General features: G+C 44.6%; 1 protein-coding gene across 4 annotated transcripts in view; it reads right to left on the reverse strand.

Moving 5' to 3' along the window:
• Positions 1-13,957, reverse strand: part of slc17a9b (solute carrier family 17 member 9b) — a 31,541-nt gene extending 17,584 nt beyond the window's left edge. Inside the window, exons 1-2 of one of the 4 annotated variants that reach the window (XM_061759264.1) lie at positions 13,606-13,895; positions 4,483-4,680 (exon numbers count right to left, since the gene is read on the reverse strand). In XM_061759264.1, the coding sequence (XP_061615248.1) occupies positions 4,483-4,680; positions 13,606-13,742 (335 nt within the window). In that variant the 5' untranslated portion in view covers positions 13,743-13,895. Of the gene's footprint in view, positions 1-4,482; positions 4,681-13,605 lie in introns of all 4 variants that reach the window. The other 3 variants (XM_061759348.1, XM_061759442.1, XM_061759529.1) reach the window with 3 other exon arrangements.
• Positions 13,958-16,330: the final 2,373 nt, after the last annotated feature.

Raw genomic sequence — 16,330 nt, forward strand, 5'->3', positions numbered from 1 at the left:
ATATCGCCTTGTGACCTATGCGAGGATCCTGTTCGTGGACTTCAGCTCAGCGTTCAATACCATCATTCCTGAACTCCTTTCATCCAAGCTTCTCCAGCTCAGCGTCTCACCTGCCATCTGGATTTACAGCTTCCTGACGGGCAGGACACAGCAGGTGAGGCTGGGGGAGGCCGCCTCATCCACACGCAGCATCAGCACTGGGGTGCCCCAAGGTTGTGTCCTCTCTCCGCTGCTCTTCTCTCTCTACACGAACGACTGCACCTCAACGCACCCGGCTGTCAAACTCCTGAAGTTTGCAGATGACACCACTGTCATCGGCCTCATCAAGGACGGTGACGAGTCCGCATATCGACAGGAAGTGGAGCGGCTGGAGCTGTGGTGCAGCCGACACAACCTGGAGCTGAACACGCTCAAGACTGTAGAGATGATCGTGGATTTCAGGAGGCCTCCTTCGCCTCACGTTGTCCAGCTGCCGTGTGTCAACCGTCGAGACATTCAAGTTCCTGGGAATTACAGTCTTTCAGGACCTGAAGTGGGCGATCAACATTAACTCCGTCCTCAAAAAGGCCCAGCAGAGAATGTACTTCCTGCGGCTTCTAAGAAAGCACGGCCTGCCACAGGAGCTGCTGAGGCAGTTCTACACAGCAGTCATTGAATCAGTCCTGTGTTCTTCCATCACAGTCTGGTTTGGTGGTGCTACAAAAAAGGACTAATTCCGACTGCAACGGACAATCAAAACTGCTGAAAGGATTGTCGGTACCCCCCTACCCACCCTTGAGGACTTGCACGCTGCCAGAACTAAGACAAGAGCGAGCAAAATCCTCTCTGACCCTCCACATCCCGGTCACCAGCTCTTCCAGCTCCTTCCCTCAGGTAGGCGCTTCCTAACAATGCAAACTAGAACTAGCATACATTCCAACAGCTTCTTCCCTCTTACAATCAACTTCTTAAACACCTAACCTACAATTCCATTACAACATGCTGGCAATTTTTTGACTTGGGTTTGTTGTCACATTTCTGTGGGGCCAATTACATATTACTCGTGCACTCACTGTAGTAGTCTCGCCACACTGCACTATTTGCATATCTGTTGTTCACCAATACTGGCCACTCATGCCAGAGTAGCATCTGCTCCATTTGCACACTGATTGAGGAGTATCTGCAACATTTGCACAATCAACATTGTCCCAGATTATCACACTACTCGCTTGAAGTCTCGGCGCCCTTTGCACAATGGTCATTGCACCGGACTATTGCAATATTAGTCTTTCGAACTGCTCTAAGTGCTCGAGGACTCTGCATCTTTTTACACAATTGTAAAAAAAAAAAAGTACCGGCATTACCAGATATCTAGCAACCCTTTATTGCTCAGTGACTGTTTTTTGTCAATGTCTTTATGTCTCAAATGTGTTCTCTGTCAATTGACTGTCTGTTATCGTACTAGAGCGGCTCCAACTACCGGAGACAAATTCCTTGTGTGTTTTTTGGACATACTTGGCAAATAAAGATGATTCTGATTCTGATTGACTGCATGCCAAGAGCAATATTATGTATAGTATTGCTGTGTGTGGTGTTGATGATTCCACCACTGATATGGCTTTTGCATAGAAGGGAAGAAAATGGTATTGATATTATTGCCAACAGACCACGATTTGTGTCGAAAGAACATGATGACATACTCCATGAAGGCTGGAATGTATCACAAATATACTTAACGAATATGAATACAGGTACGTTTCACTGATTGTAAAAGTAAAAAATTAATCCAGTTGTTACGCATGTACAAAGATGCCTGCTTCCTCAATGCACCCTACACAAGATGCAATGTCTATTTTTATAAATAATAGCATTAAAGCATGGGAAACAAATAATAAGGAAATGACTGACATGGGGATAATGGTTTTATAAAATCAAATAGTTCTTGATATTAACTGCGGCACAAGCAGGAGTTTGCGCCGTAATCAATGAAACATATCCCTGAAAATGCTGGAGACGGACATGTAATTGCTGAAGCCATACAAAGAATAAAAAATATAAGAAATGGTCTATCCCAAGATTATGTGAACAAAGGTTGGAACCCCTTGACATGGTTTACATCTGGTAGATGGACAAGTGCATTGGTGAAAATTATAAATAATTGGTATACTGTTGTTGTTTTGTTTATTTACTGGATGTATCTTGCCATGCCTTCGTAACAAGATGTCCAAAATGGTACATGGCACTGTCACCGGATTGATTTATATATGACTTATTTAAAGGAAGAACAATATGTTGATTTTGAGACAAGAGCTTGAAGTACATCAATGATGAAATACGTTATTGGTTATTGTCATGAAAATCATTGTGAAATGTGACACTATGATGAGTAATGTATTTTTATTTGATAAACAGGAGGGAAATGACGCATAAAAACACATTGTTACTGTAACTGAATTAAGATGATAGCACCCTTGTTCATTGGAAATGAGCAGTTTGGAAAAGTACTACAATGCACATTCCACAAGCCACAAACCCCCACACCTCTAGACACTGACCACATCTTGATAACAACAATCAAGTCCTTAAAAGGTCATGGAATGTGATACCACCTACTGAAGCTTGAATAAAAAGGGCACAGGGGAGGCAGACATTAAAAGATTTCAGATCTCTGAGAGAGCGACTGCTTCTCCTTTTGCCGCAAAAGATTAAGCACTGGCTCAGGTTGTGTTTGGTGTGTCTCCTGTCTCCTTTTGGTGCATGCTAAAGTGAGAATATCTGTAGATTTACAGGTTAACCCTAACATGTACACATAGCACCCCATATTGACAGAAAAAAATGGAATTATTGAAATGTTTGCTGATTTATTAAAGAAAAACTGAAATATCACACATCCATTAGTATTCAGACCCTTTGCTGTGAAATATATATATATATATATATATATATATATATATATATATATATATATATATATATATATATATATCCTGTCCATTTCTTCTGATCATCCTTAAAATGGTTCTACACCTTAATTGGAGTCCAGCTGTGTTTGATTAAACTGATTGGACTTGATTGGGAAAGCCACACCCCTGTGTATATAAGACCTTACAGCTCACAGTGCATGTCAGAGCAAATGAGAGTCATGAGGTCAAAGGAACTGCCTGAAGAGCTTAGAGACAGAATTGTGGCAAGGCACAGATCTGGCCATGGTTACAAAAACATTTCTGCTGAACTTCAGGTTCCGAAGAGCACAGTGGCCTCCATAATACTGAAATGGAAGATGTTTGGGACGATCGGAACCCTTCCTGGTACCAGGCACTGCTCATCACCTGTCCAATACAGTCCCAAAAGTGAAGCATGGTGCTGGCAGCATCATGCTGTGGGTGTGTTTTTCAGCTGAAGGGGCAGGGAGACTGGTTGTAATCGAAGAAAAGATGAATGCGGCCAAGTACAGGGATATCCTGGACGAAAACCTTCTCCAGGGTGCTCAGAACCTCAGACTGAGCCGAAGGTTCACCTTAAAAGAACACAATGACCCTAAGCACACAGCTAAAATACCGAAGGAGTGGCTTCAGAACAACTCCGTGACTGTTTTTGAATGGCCCAGCCAGAGCCCTGACTTAAACCCAATTGAGCATCTCTGGAAAGACCTGAAAATGGCTCTCCACCAACGTTCACCATCCAACCTGACATATTGAGCAAAGGGTCTTAATACTTATGGCTGTGTGATATTTCAGTATTTCTTTTTTAATAAATGTGCAAAAATTTCAACAATTCCGTTTTTTTTCCTGTCAATATGGGGTGCTTTGTGTACATGAATGTGAAAAAAAATTTACTTAAAGGATTTTAGCAAATGTTTACAATATATAAAAAAAAAGACTGAAAAATTTAAGGGGGTCTGAATGCTTTCTGTACCCACTGTATCGTAGGTAAGATATAAAACGTCTATCGCAAGATATAATCCTCTATAATCCTCTACCGTTTATATGGTTAGATTTACCTTCCTTCTACTCAGGGAATCCTGTAATTCTCTTTTTTTTTTTTGCTAATAACTTTGATAAATGGTAGGCATACTTGAATGTTACTTGAAGCACCATGCTGATTGCACTGACTTATTTTAGTTCTTTGCAGATTACTGTATTCCTTGAAAAGTAGTTGTAACACCAGATATTTTGAATTATATTTATTGGCCACATATTTGTGTTTTAAATTCATTTTTTAATAAATTTTTCATTCCTTCTATAAAAAGTATGTATTTTATAAATGGATAGAAAAAAATTATATCATGATCGTTATCAGAATACAAAGTTTGGAAAGTTCGGAAAGTTCCATATCGCAGAGCTCTATGCCTGTGAATATTCTCATTCATCCAGGTCATTTCATTCTCAGGGAACTGAATCAATGGCAACTGGACTGTTTACAGCTCTATGTGATTTTACAAAAATGTCCAACCCCAAGTCAGCAAACAAGAAACAAACAAAGCTCATCAGTGCTGACACCCACCGGTCACTGACGTAGCCTCCAAACACTTGTGTGAAGCAGTAACCCCAGAAGAAGCTGCCCAGGACCATGCCAGACTCTTTCTTGCTCCAGTTGAACTTTTCTGCCATGCTGACAGCACAGATGGGCATCGCCACCCGGGCACAGTAGAGGAGGCACGTACCAAGCAGGAGCACCACTGTCCATACCCTCGCTACCGGCCTGCCCAGGAGGGATTGCACAGTTTAAAAACTTCAAATCTCATGGAGATACAGTACCTGTGTCATCACGACAGTATTGTATGTGACATGCGGGTGAAAAATAGGCCATGTAATTTGCCTGTAATTAAAAGAATTTGATTGGTTCAAAATGCTGCTGCTTGCTTCTTAGCTGGCACATGTAAGACGGAGCGTAGAACTCCTATTCTGCCCTCACTGCCATTGATGGCTACTGAAGTCAAGTATCCATTTTTAACTGGGAGGGCTAGCAGTGACTGTGTACTTTAAAATTCATTTTAAGATTCTGCTATTTGTTTTCCATCCATCCATCCGTTTTCTGAACCGCTTCTCCTCACTAGGGTCGCGGGCGTGCTGGAGCCTATCCCAGCTATCATCGGGCAGGAGGCGGGGTACATCCTGAACTGGTTGCCAGCCAATCGCAGGACACATACCAACAAACAACCATTCACACTCACAGTCACACCTACGGGCAATTTAGAGTCTCCAATTAATGCATGTTTTTTTTGGGGATGTGGGAGGAAACCGGAGTGCCCGGAGAAAACCCATGCAGGCACGAGGAGAACATGCAAACTCCACACAGGCGGGGCCGGGGATTTAACCCCGGTCTTCAGAACTGTGAGGCTGACACTCTAACCAGTCGTCCACCGTGCCGCCTGCTATTTGTTTTCAAATCTCTAAATGGTCTTGCCCCAGCTTATCTCTCTGAACTGCTCCATCCAGATTCCCTGCCCTTGTTTTAGTGTCTTATTTCTATTTGTTGTTTTTAAGTTTGTTATTGTGTCACTGTTTTAAATTGTGTATAATTGTCTTTTGTAAGGTAGCACGGTGAACGACTGGTTAGAGCGTCTGCCTCACAGTTCTGAGGTCCGGGGTTCAATCCCCGGCCCCGCCTGTGTGGAGTTTGCATGTTCTCCCCGTGCCTGCATGGGTTTTCTCCAGGCACTCCGGTTTCCTCCTACATCCCAAAAACATGCATGGTAGGTTAATTGAAGACTCTAAATTGCCCCTAGGTGTGAATGTGTGCGCAAATGGTTGTTTGTTTATGTGTGCACTGCGATTGGCTGACAACCAGTTCAGGGTTTAGCCCGCCTCCTGCCCGATGATAGCTGGGATAAGCTCCAGCACGCCTGCAACCCTAGTGAGGAGAAGCGGCTCAGTAAATGGATAGATGGATGGATGGATGTCTTATGTAAGCGGCACGGTGGACGACCGGTTAGCACATCTGCCTCAGAGTTCTGAAGACTCTAAATTGCCCATAGGTGTGAATGTGAGTGCGAATGGTTGTTTGTTTATATGTGCCCCGCCTCTCGCCCGAAGATAGCTGGGATAGGCTCCAGCATGCCCGCGACCCTAGTGAGGAGAAGCGGTACAGAAAATGGATGGATGGATGTCTTATGCATTATGTTTAATCTTTATTTACGTACAGGGCTTTTAATTCAGCAGCTGTTGCTTTTAAAGTGCTCTCATTAAAAGTGAGTTGAGAATTTGGATAATTTAATGTGCCATGAAATATGATAACACAGCGATTCGCAACTAGTGTATTGTAGCACATTTTAGTTGGCTGTGACAGACAGTCAGGTGTGCTGCAGAAAATGATCCAATTTAACTAAATTGGTGACAAAATTACTTATATTTGATCTTTGTTCATCTATCAAACCCAGTGCCATATCGTGACAGGCAGAACAATAAAATACTTGATGGCCATTAACCTGTGTATTTTCCATTAGTGAGATTTTTGTTTGGTGGTGTGGGGTGATATTATTTTTTTCTAATGTAAAATATGTTCCTTTGAGGTTGGGGAAAAACACTGATGGACTTCATGTTTAGATGCATTTCTTTACTACGGTCAAGCCAGCCTCCACTTTTAAAGCAGCAGTCAAGCCAGCCGCCCATAATTTTGTTCATACAAGGCATTACGGTAATAAGTCGCCAACTAGCGGCGAAAGCCACCTTCAAAATAAAAACCTCCCGATAATACGGACATCAATGCTCTTCGGTTACGGAATGCAACCAGCAAAGTTAATTTGCAAATTAGTTTATTTGATATCTTATGAAAAATAAATGGTAAATGGACTGCACTTATATAGCGCTGTATTCTACACCATCACAGTGCCCAAAGCGCTTTACAAAGCCACACATTCACACACACATTCATGAACCAATGGGCGACTGCTGCCGTGCAAGGCGCTGCCAGGCCCACTGGGAACAAATTGCTGTTCAGTGTCTTGCCCAAGGACACTTCGACACGCGGACAGTCGTAGCAGGGATTCAAACCTGTTCTACCTACTGAGGCAAAGCCACCCTAAAATAACCCCATTGGTATCGCAAGACAAGTCCAGATAATTCACTGTCATGAACACGAATTTCAAAAATTCATTAAAAAAATCTATGAGATATCGCAACACCAGTCCAGTTCTGGGGGACACTACACCACCCCAGGTCTCCAACAAAAGAGGTCCCATCCAAATCTGATGTGACATTTCAAAATAAAAGTCCCCTGAAATTGGTATTAGGACCCCCAAACTTCCCTCTCCTCAGACACTTCATCCAGATTCCGAGGGGATCCCGATCCGTTACCAGGCCAGCCGAGAGACGTAGTCCTGGGTCGTCCCTGGGGTCTCCTTCCGGTGGAACGTTCCCGGAACACCTCACCAGGGAGGTGTCCGGGAGGCATCCGAATCAGATGCCCCAGCCACCTCATCTGGCTCCTCTCAATGCGGAGGAGCTTCGGCTCTACTTTGAGCTCCTCCCGGATGACCGAGCTTCTCCCCCTGTCTCTAAGGGAGAGCCCGGATAGCCTGCAGAGGAAACTCATTTTCGCCACTTGCATCCAGGATCTCATTCTTTCAGTCACCACCCACAGCTCGTGACCATAGGTGAGGGTAGGAACGTAGATCGACCGGTAAATTGAGAGTTTCGCCTTTCGGCTTAGCTCCTTCTTTACCACAACGGACCGACACAAAGTTCGCATCACTGCAGACCGATCCGCCTGTCGATCTCCCGTTCCGATCTTCCCTCACTCGTGAACAAGACATCAAGATACTTGAACTCCTCCACTTGGGGCAGGATCTCATCCCTGACCTGGAGAGGGCACGCCACCCTTTTCCGACTGAGGACCATGGTCTCAGATTTGGAGGTGCTGATTCTCATCCCAGCAGCTTCACACTCAGTTGCGAACTGCACCAGTGAGAGTTGGAGATCATGGCTTGATGAAGCCAACAGAACCACATGCTCTGCAAAAAGCAGAGATGCAATACTGAGGCCACCAAATCGGACCCCCTAGAAAATTATGTCCATGAAAGTTATGAACAGAACCGGTGACAAAGGGCAGCCTTGGTGGAGTCCAAGCCTCACCGGAAACGAGTCCGACTTATTGCCAGCAATGCGGAACAAACTCTGACACCGGACGTACAGGGACCGAACAGCCCGTATCAGGGGGTTCGGTACCCGATACTCCCGAAGCACCCCCCCGACATGACTTCCCGAGGTACACGGTCGAACACCTTTTCCAGGTCCACAAAACACATGTAGACTGGTTGGGCAAACCCGCATGCATCGTCGAGGACCCTCCCGACGGTACAGAGCTGGTCCACTGTTCCAAGGCCAGGACGAAAACCACACTGCTCCTCCTGAATCTGAGATTTGACTTCACGACGAACCCTCCTCTCCAGCACCCCTTACCAGGGAGGCTGAGGAGTGTGATACCCCTGTAGTTGGAACACACCCTCCGGTCCCCCTTTTTAAAAAGGGGGACCACCACCCCAGTCTGCCAATCCAGAGGCACTGTCCTCGATGTCCACGGGATGTTGCAGAGGTGTGTCAACGAGGACAGCCCCACAGCATCCAGAGCCTTTAGGAACTCCGGGCGAATCTCATCCACCCCCGGTGCCTTGCCACCGATGAGCTTTTTCACCACCTCGGTGACCTCAACCCCAGAGATAGGAGAGCCCGCCTCAGAGAACCCAGACTCTGCTTCCTCATGGGAAGGCGTGTTGGTGGAATTGAGGAGGTCTTCAAAGTATTCTCCCCACCGACTCACAACGTCCCGAGTCGAGGTCAGCAGCGCGCCATCCCCACTATACACAGTATTGATGGTGTGCCGCTTCCCCCTTCTGAGACGCCGGACGTGGACCAGAATTTCCTCGAAGCCGTCCGGAAGTCTTTCTCCATTGCCTCACCGAACTCGTCCCATGCCCAAATTTTTGCTTCAACGACCAACAAAGCTGCATTCCGCTTGGCCAGCCGGTACCCATCAGCTGCATCAGGAGTTCCACAGGCCAAAAAGGCCCGATAGGACTCCTTCTTCAGCTTGACGGCATCCCTCACCGTTGGTGTCCACCGGGGATTGGATCGCCAAGGTCCCTGCCTTGGGCCACTACCCAGCTCACACTGTACCCAACCCCTATGGCCCCTCCCACAGGTGGTGAGCCCATGGGAAGGGTGACCCCCGTTACACTTTCGGGCTCTGCATGGGTGCAGGCCCGGCCACCAGGCGCTCACCGTCGAGCGCCACCTCCAGGCATGGCTCCAGAGGTGACCCACGTCCGGGCAAGGGAAAACGTCTTCCTGAATTGTTTGTCATCATAGGGGTTTTTGGAGCTGTGCTTTGTCTGGTCCGTCACCTAAGACCTGTTTGCATAAAGCCCCAGACAACTTGGCTCCTAGGATCATTGGGACACACACACCCCTCCACCACGATAAGGTGACAGCTCAAGGAGGGGCCAAATCTGATGTGGCATTTCAAAATTAAAGTCCCCTTAAATATGCATATTTGACTGTCACTGCCACTGATTTAAAACATTCATTAAGAAAATCTATGTAATGCAGCCCTATGGGGGGCACAAGTCAGTGCAAACTGTAGGCCGGTCCCAAGCCCGGATAAATGCAGAGGGTTGCGTCAGGAAGGGCATCTGGCTTAAAACCTTGCCAAACAAATATGAGCGTTCATCCAAAGAATTCCATACCGGATCAGTCGTGGCCCGGGTTAACAACGTCCGCCACCGGCGCCGTCAACCTGCGGGGCGCCGTTGGAAATTCAGCTACTGTGGGTCGAAGAGGTGGAAAGCGGGTTCTTCAGCAGAAAGAGAAGAGGAAAACACAGAGCCTAGAACTGAATGTGGGGACTTTGAATGTTGGGACTATGACAGGAAAATCTAGGGAGTTGGTTGACATGATGATTAGGAGAAAGGTTGATATATTGTGTGTCCAGGAGACCAGGTGGAAAGGCAGTAAGGCTAGAAGTTTAGGGGCAGGGTTTAAATTATTTTACAATGGTGTAGATGGGAAGAGAAATGGAGTCGGGGTTATTTTAAAAGAAGAGTTGGCTAAGAATGTCTTGGAGGTGAAAAGAGTATCAGATCGAGTGATGAGGCTGAAATTTGAAATTGAGGGTGTTATGTGTAATGTGATTAGTGGCTATGCCCCACAGGTAGGATGTGACCTAGATGTGAAAGATAAATTCTGGAAGGAGCTAGATGAAGTAGTTCTGAGCATCCCAGACAGAGAGAGAGTCGTAATTGGTGCAGATTGTAATGGACATGTTGGTGAAGTTAATAGGGGTGATGAAGAAGTGATGGGTAGGTACGGCATCCAGGAAAGGAACTTGGAGGGACAGATGGTGGTAGACTTTGCAACAAGGATGCAAATGGCTGTAGTGAACACTTTTTTCCAGAAGAGGCACGAACATAGGGTGACCTACAAGAGTGGAGGTAGAAGCACACAGGTGGATTACATCTTGTGCAGACAATGTAATCTGAAGGAGGTTACCAACTGTAAAGTAGTGGTAGGGGAGAGTGTGGCTAGACAACATAGGATGGTGGTGTGTAAGATGACTCTGGTGGTGGGGAGGAAAATTAGGAAGACAAAGGCAGAGAAGAGAACCATGTGGTGGAAGCTGAGACAGGACGAGTGTTGTGCAGCTTTTCGGGAAGAGGTGAGACAGGCTCTCGGTGGACGGGAGGAGCTTCCAGAAGACTGGACCACTGCAGCCAAGGTGATCAGAGAGGCAGGCAGGAGAGTACTTGGTGTATCTTCTGGCAGGAAAGGAGAGAAGGAGACTTGGTGGTGGAACCTCACAGTACAGGAAATCATACAAGGAAAAATGTTAGCTAAGAAGAAGTGGGACACTGAGAGGACCAAGGAGAGGCGAAAGGAATACATTGAGATGCGACACAGGGCAAAGGTAGAGGTGGCAAAGGCAAAACAAGAGGCATATGATGACATGTATGCCAGGTTGGACACTAAAGAAGGAGAAAAGGATCTATACAGGCTGGCCAGACAGGGGGATAGAGATGGGAAGGATGTGCAGCAGGTTAGGGTGATTAAGGATAGAGATGGAAATATGTTGATTCGTGCCAGCAGTGTGCTAGCTAGATGGAAAGAATACTTCGAGGAGTTGATGAATGAGGAAAATGAGAGAGAAGGGAGAGTAGAAGAGGCAAGTGTGGTGGACCAGGAAGTGGCAATGAGATTAAAGATTAAAGAGAATGAAAAATGGAAAGGCAGTTGGTCCTGATGACATTCCTGTGGAGGTATGGAAGCATCTAGGAGAGGTGGCTGTGGAGTTTTTGACCAGCTTGTTCAGTAGAATTCTAGTGCGTGAGAAGATGCCTGAGGAATGGAGGAAAAGTGTACTGGTGCCTATTTTTAAGAACAAAGGTGATGTGCAGAGCTGTGGCAACTATAGAGGAATAAAGTTGATGAGCCACACAATAAAGTTATGGGAAAGAGTAGTGGAGGCTTGACTCAGGACAGAAGTGAGTATTTGCGAGCAACCGTATGGTTTCATGCCTAGAAAGAGTACCACAGATGCATTATTTGCCTTATAGTAGTGACAATGAAATATAACAATTTCAAGGAATGTTTATTTTGAAATGCCACATCAGATTTGGATGGGACCTCTTTTGTTGGAGACCTGGTGTGGTGTAGTGTCCCCCAGAACTGGACTGGTGTTGTGATATAGTAATTTTTTTAAATTAATGTTTTAAATTAGTGGTAGTGACAGTGAAATATACCAATTTAAGGAGACTTTTATTTTGTAATGCCACATCAGATTTGGGTGGACCACTTTTGTTAGAGACCTGGTGTGGTGTAGTGTCCCCCAGGACTGGACTGTTGTTGCGATAGCTCATAGATTTTTTTAAATGAATGTTTTAATTCAGTGGTAGTGACAGTGAAATATGCATATTTCAGGGGACTTTTATTTTGAAAAGCCAAATCAGATTTGGATGAGACCTCTTTTGTTGTAAACCTGGGGTGGTGTAGTTTACCCCAGAACTAGACTGGTGTTGCGATATCTCGTAGATTTTTTTAAATGAATATTTTAAGTCAGTGGTAGTGACAATGAAATATAACAATTTCAGGGAATGTTTATTTTGAAATGCCACATCAGATTTGGATGGGACCTCTTTTGTTGGAAACCTGGAGAGGTGTAGTGTCCCCCATAACTGGACTGGTGCCGTGATATCTCATAGAATATGTTTAATGAATATTTTAAATCAGAGGTAGTGACAGTAGAATATATCAATTTCAGGGAATTTTTATTTTTAAATGCCACATCAGATTTGGATGGGACCTCTTTTGTTGGAGACCTGGGGTGGTGTACTGTCCCCCAGAACTGAAGATGGTGTTGCGATACCTCATAGATTTTTTTAAATGAATATTTTAAATGAGTGGTAGTGACAGTAGAATATACCAATTTCAGGGAATTTTTATTTTGAAATGCCACATCAGATTTGGATGGGACCTCTTTTTTTGGAGACCTGGGGTGGTGTACTGTCCCCCAGAACTGGACTGCTGTTGCGATATCTCACAGATGTTTTTGAATGAATTTTTTAAATCCGTGTTCAAGACAGTGAAATATACCAATTTCAGGGGACTTTTATTTTGAAATGCCACATCAGATTTGGATGTGACCTCTTTTGTTGGAGACCTGGGGTAGTGTAGTTTCCCCAAAACTGGACTGGTCTTGCGATATCTCAGAATATTTTTAATGAATGTTTTAAATCAGTGGTAGTGACAGCAAAATATGCAGTTTTCAGAGACTTTTATTTTGAAATACAATATCAGATCTTCCTCAAACCTCTTTTAGTGGAGTCCTTGGTGGTCTGTCACACAGATCTGGCCTTGTCTTGCGATACCAATGGGATTATGTTGGGGTGGCTTTGGGTCAGTAGGTAGAATAGGTTTGAATCCCTGCTACGCATGTCGAAGTGTCCTTGGGCAAGACAGTGAAGCCTAATTTTCTCCCAATGGGCCTGGCAGCGCCTCGCATGGCAGCAGTCGCCCATTGGTTTATGAATGTGTGTGTGAATGTGAGGCTTTGTAAAGCGCTTTGGGCACCATGATGATGTAGATAAAGCGCTATATAAATGCAGTCCATTACCATTTATTTTTCCCAAGATATCAAATAAAGTAAATTTTTAATGTATCTCAAGATTCAAATTAACTTTGCTGGTTGCATTCCTTAACCGAAGAGCACTGACGTCCGTATTATTGGGAAGCTTTTATTTAGAAGGTGGATTCCGCCGCGAGTTGCCGACTTATTACCGTAATGCCTAGTATGAACAAAATTAGGGGCGGCTGGTTGACTGCTACTTTACGAGTGGAGGCTGGCTTGACCGCAGTATTTATTTTCACATACTGTACAGAGGGGGCACAATAAGTAAGCTAGCGCTACCTCCTAACTCGAATAACTACAGTCCACGGCAGCAAAAGGTTAACAACTCAACAGCATTTTAAGTTATATTGCATGCCATTTAGTTACATATTGAATAGTTGTCACGGCGTTTATTTGTTTTATTTCACGACAAGGAAACATTGGAAGCTAGCTTGATGGGTTGCTCGTCATAAGGTCAACAATCAGCACTAAAATGTCCCTCAATGTCTTTACCACGATTGTAAACGTTACCTTGGCCAGTTGTTGTTGTTGTGTTCGGCCCACTTCTTGTGACATCCAGGGACTCCAATCTTGTCGGCCGGATGGTTCTCCTTGTGACAGACCAAATCTGGACCATAGTTCTTGCCATGTTTTTGAATCACTGCCATTCAACACTGCCTTGTGATTTTAGCGGCAGCCTCGACTGTTTGCTTTAATTTATTCCCGGCAGATCAGGAAGGAAGAAGACGCGGCGCAGTTTCGGCGTTCGGAGACACATACCTCGCCGTGAAGAGTAAAAAAAAAAAAAAAAAAAAAAAAGCCTACGGTCGACCGGAAACTGAGCGAAGAACTCTTGTTTTTCTTGACGCCTCACTGACGAGAAATCCACGTGTCAGTTTTTTTTTTAACCTCTGCACCTCTTTGTGTGCTCGATAGAGGGCGCTCAAACAGGAAATGATTCCACGGCTACACAATTCCTGGTGTACATCAACGACCGACCTAATCCAAATCTCGAATTAAATTAAGTATCAGTGTTATTTCCACTTGCTCTAAAATCTGATTTTGCAGGGCGGCTTCATGCAAGATATGCAGCTGCGGGGTGGAATGTTAGCTCATGTGCTGGCTATGTGTTTTGTTCCCTAAACACACACAGCAGCAGCCAGCGGTTATGTCAAAATTCGGGTTTACCCAGTTCCAGCAGTTGTAGGTGGAGGAAACAATTCATCACACAGGATTAAGAACTACAATAGCACAAATGTGACAATATCACCATAATGTGCCTTTCATACTTCCCATGTAACCACAAAAATGAGAAATGTTCCATTGAACTTCATATTCATTGTATTATATAGATGTTATCCTGTTAGTAATGCATATTGGTTAAATTACATAGTGTACCTATTCAGCAACATGAGTCAGTTAACAAACAGTGTCCTGTTTAACAGTAGTTTAAATTTAAGTAAGGCTATTATAATTGATTTTTCACTATGATACCTGGACTTGTTGACAACAGCTTGACAATATCCAACTAAAATAACCATTATTGGACCCACAACAAGGAAATTGAAGAAGAAAAACATACGCATATGCGATGAAAATTAGAAAACGTATAAATATTTATTCTGCAATTCGCCAACTAGGATAAATGTGGTGGCGTAATCTGGAGTTGGGAGCATGTAATTTAAGAAAATGGGTTAAATTCTTTAACATACACAAACAACATCATCCTGGTATCATAATTAAGGATCGATCTGGAATTTTTTTTTAGCCAATGCTAACTGTAAGCTTTAAGAGTCTTCACTCAGTTAACCCAAAATGCATGGTGGTTTTTGTACAGGAAGAAAATGTGAACTCCACAGAGGAGTTGCAAGTGTGACATTTGAACCTCAGAACCAAGAAGGTGACTTGCTAACAACCATGCTACCGATACCCCATCAGTGGTGGTCTCGTGTTAGAAAAAAAAAAAAATACAAATAAAGCCTGGCTATTGCAAAAACATGAACTTTCCCAAAAATGGGGAAAATGTGCCGTGGCCTGATGAAACCAAGGTGGAACAGTTTAGCTATTTTGGCGCAAACACGAGACTGCTCATCACCAAAAGAACACCATATCTACAGTGAAGCGCACACTTTACTCAGTACACTATCCATAAAATGGGTTTCTCTTCATCTAATATATGCGCGCAATGCACCAAAAATATCCCAGACACCTATTTTCATGCTATGTGGGAATGCACACCAATTCAATGCTTTTGGTCTTCGGTTATACAAAAATTGTCTTATATTTTGAACTTCAGGATTTCACATTCCCCAAGATTGTGGATACTTAGGGACTAAAGCATAATCGACCTCCCTAATAAATATTCACAATCATTATTCGTCGCGTTAGCTACCGCTAAGAAAACAATTCTATTAAACTGGAAAAACAAACAAGCTATTAACATCAATCAGTGGCTAAATCTCATCATAGAATATATTGCGTTAGAGAAAATATCAGCAGAACAAAAAAAATCAATTATATATGTAAATCGCTGGTCACCTTTCATCAACGTGCTCAATCTAGACTCTTGATTCCTTTGCCTGGGTAGTGTGCCATCTGACAATAACAAGACTATTTTATAAGTGTAAAATTAAACTCTTGACTTCTGTATTCTTTATTGTCAAGGTTGTTGTTTTATTAGTCATTCTCTTCATTTTTTCTTTTTCATTTATGTACTTGTGGTTTTTTATTACTTTTATTTATTTTTACTTATCCTTTTTTTCCCCTCCCTTTCTCACATTTTAGACCGATTTGCATGGTGAGAGGACACAAGCATTGATGGTGGGATGGTGACTCGCCCATGCTCCGTGGGTGCTGGGGCGGTACCAGCTGACACCCGCCTGGGTCCCCCGCTCTGGCCGCTGGTGGGGGCGGTAGGGCCCCCGTCGCTCCTCAGGCCTGCTTCCTCCTCTCCGTTCCTTGAGTCCCGCTGCAGTCGCCTCTTCCTCTTCTCGTGGGGGGGGGGGGGGGGTTGGTTGGTTGGTCCCCTGCAGGCTGTAGGGCCTGCTGTGGAGATTTTGTCCCTGCCTGGTTTGTGGGGCGGGGGGTCCACTTCCCACAATTGGGGGTGCTGGGGGGACTGTGGGGGTGGTCCCCGGGTGGCCAGTTGTTGGGTCGCTTCGACGGGGCCTGCGGAGGACCCTGGGTCCCTCAGTGTGGGACATGTCCCGTCAACTGGGCTGCTCTCGAGTGGACCCCTGGGCCCGATCCCACCCCT

Source organism: Phyllopteryx taeniolatus, chromosome 1 (genome assembly GCF_024500385.1).
Source record: "Phyllopteryx taeniolatus isolate TA_2022b chromosome 1, UOR_Ptae_1.2, whole genome shotgun sequence".
In the NCBI taxonomy this organism is placed as follows: Eukaryota; Metazoa; Chordata; class Actinopteri; order Syngnathiformes; family Syngnathidae; genus Phyllopteryx; species Phyllopteryx taeniolatus.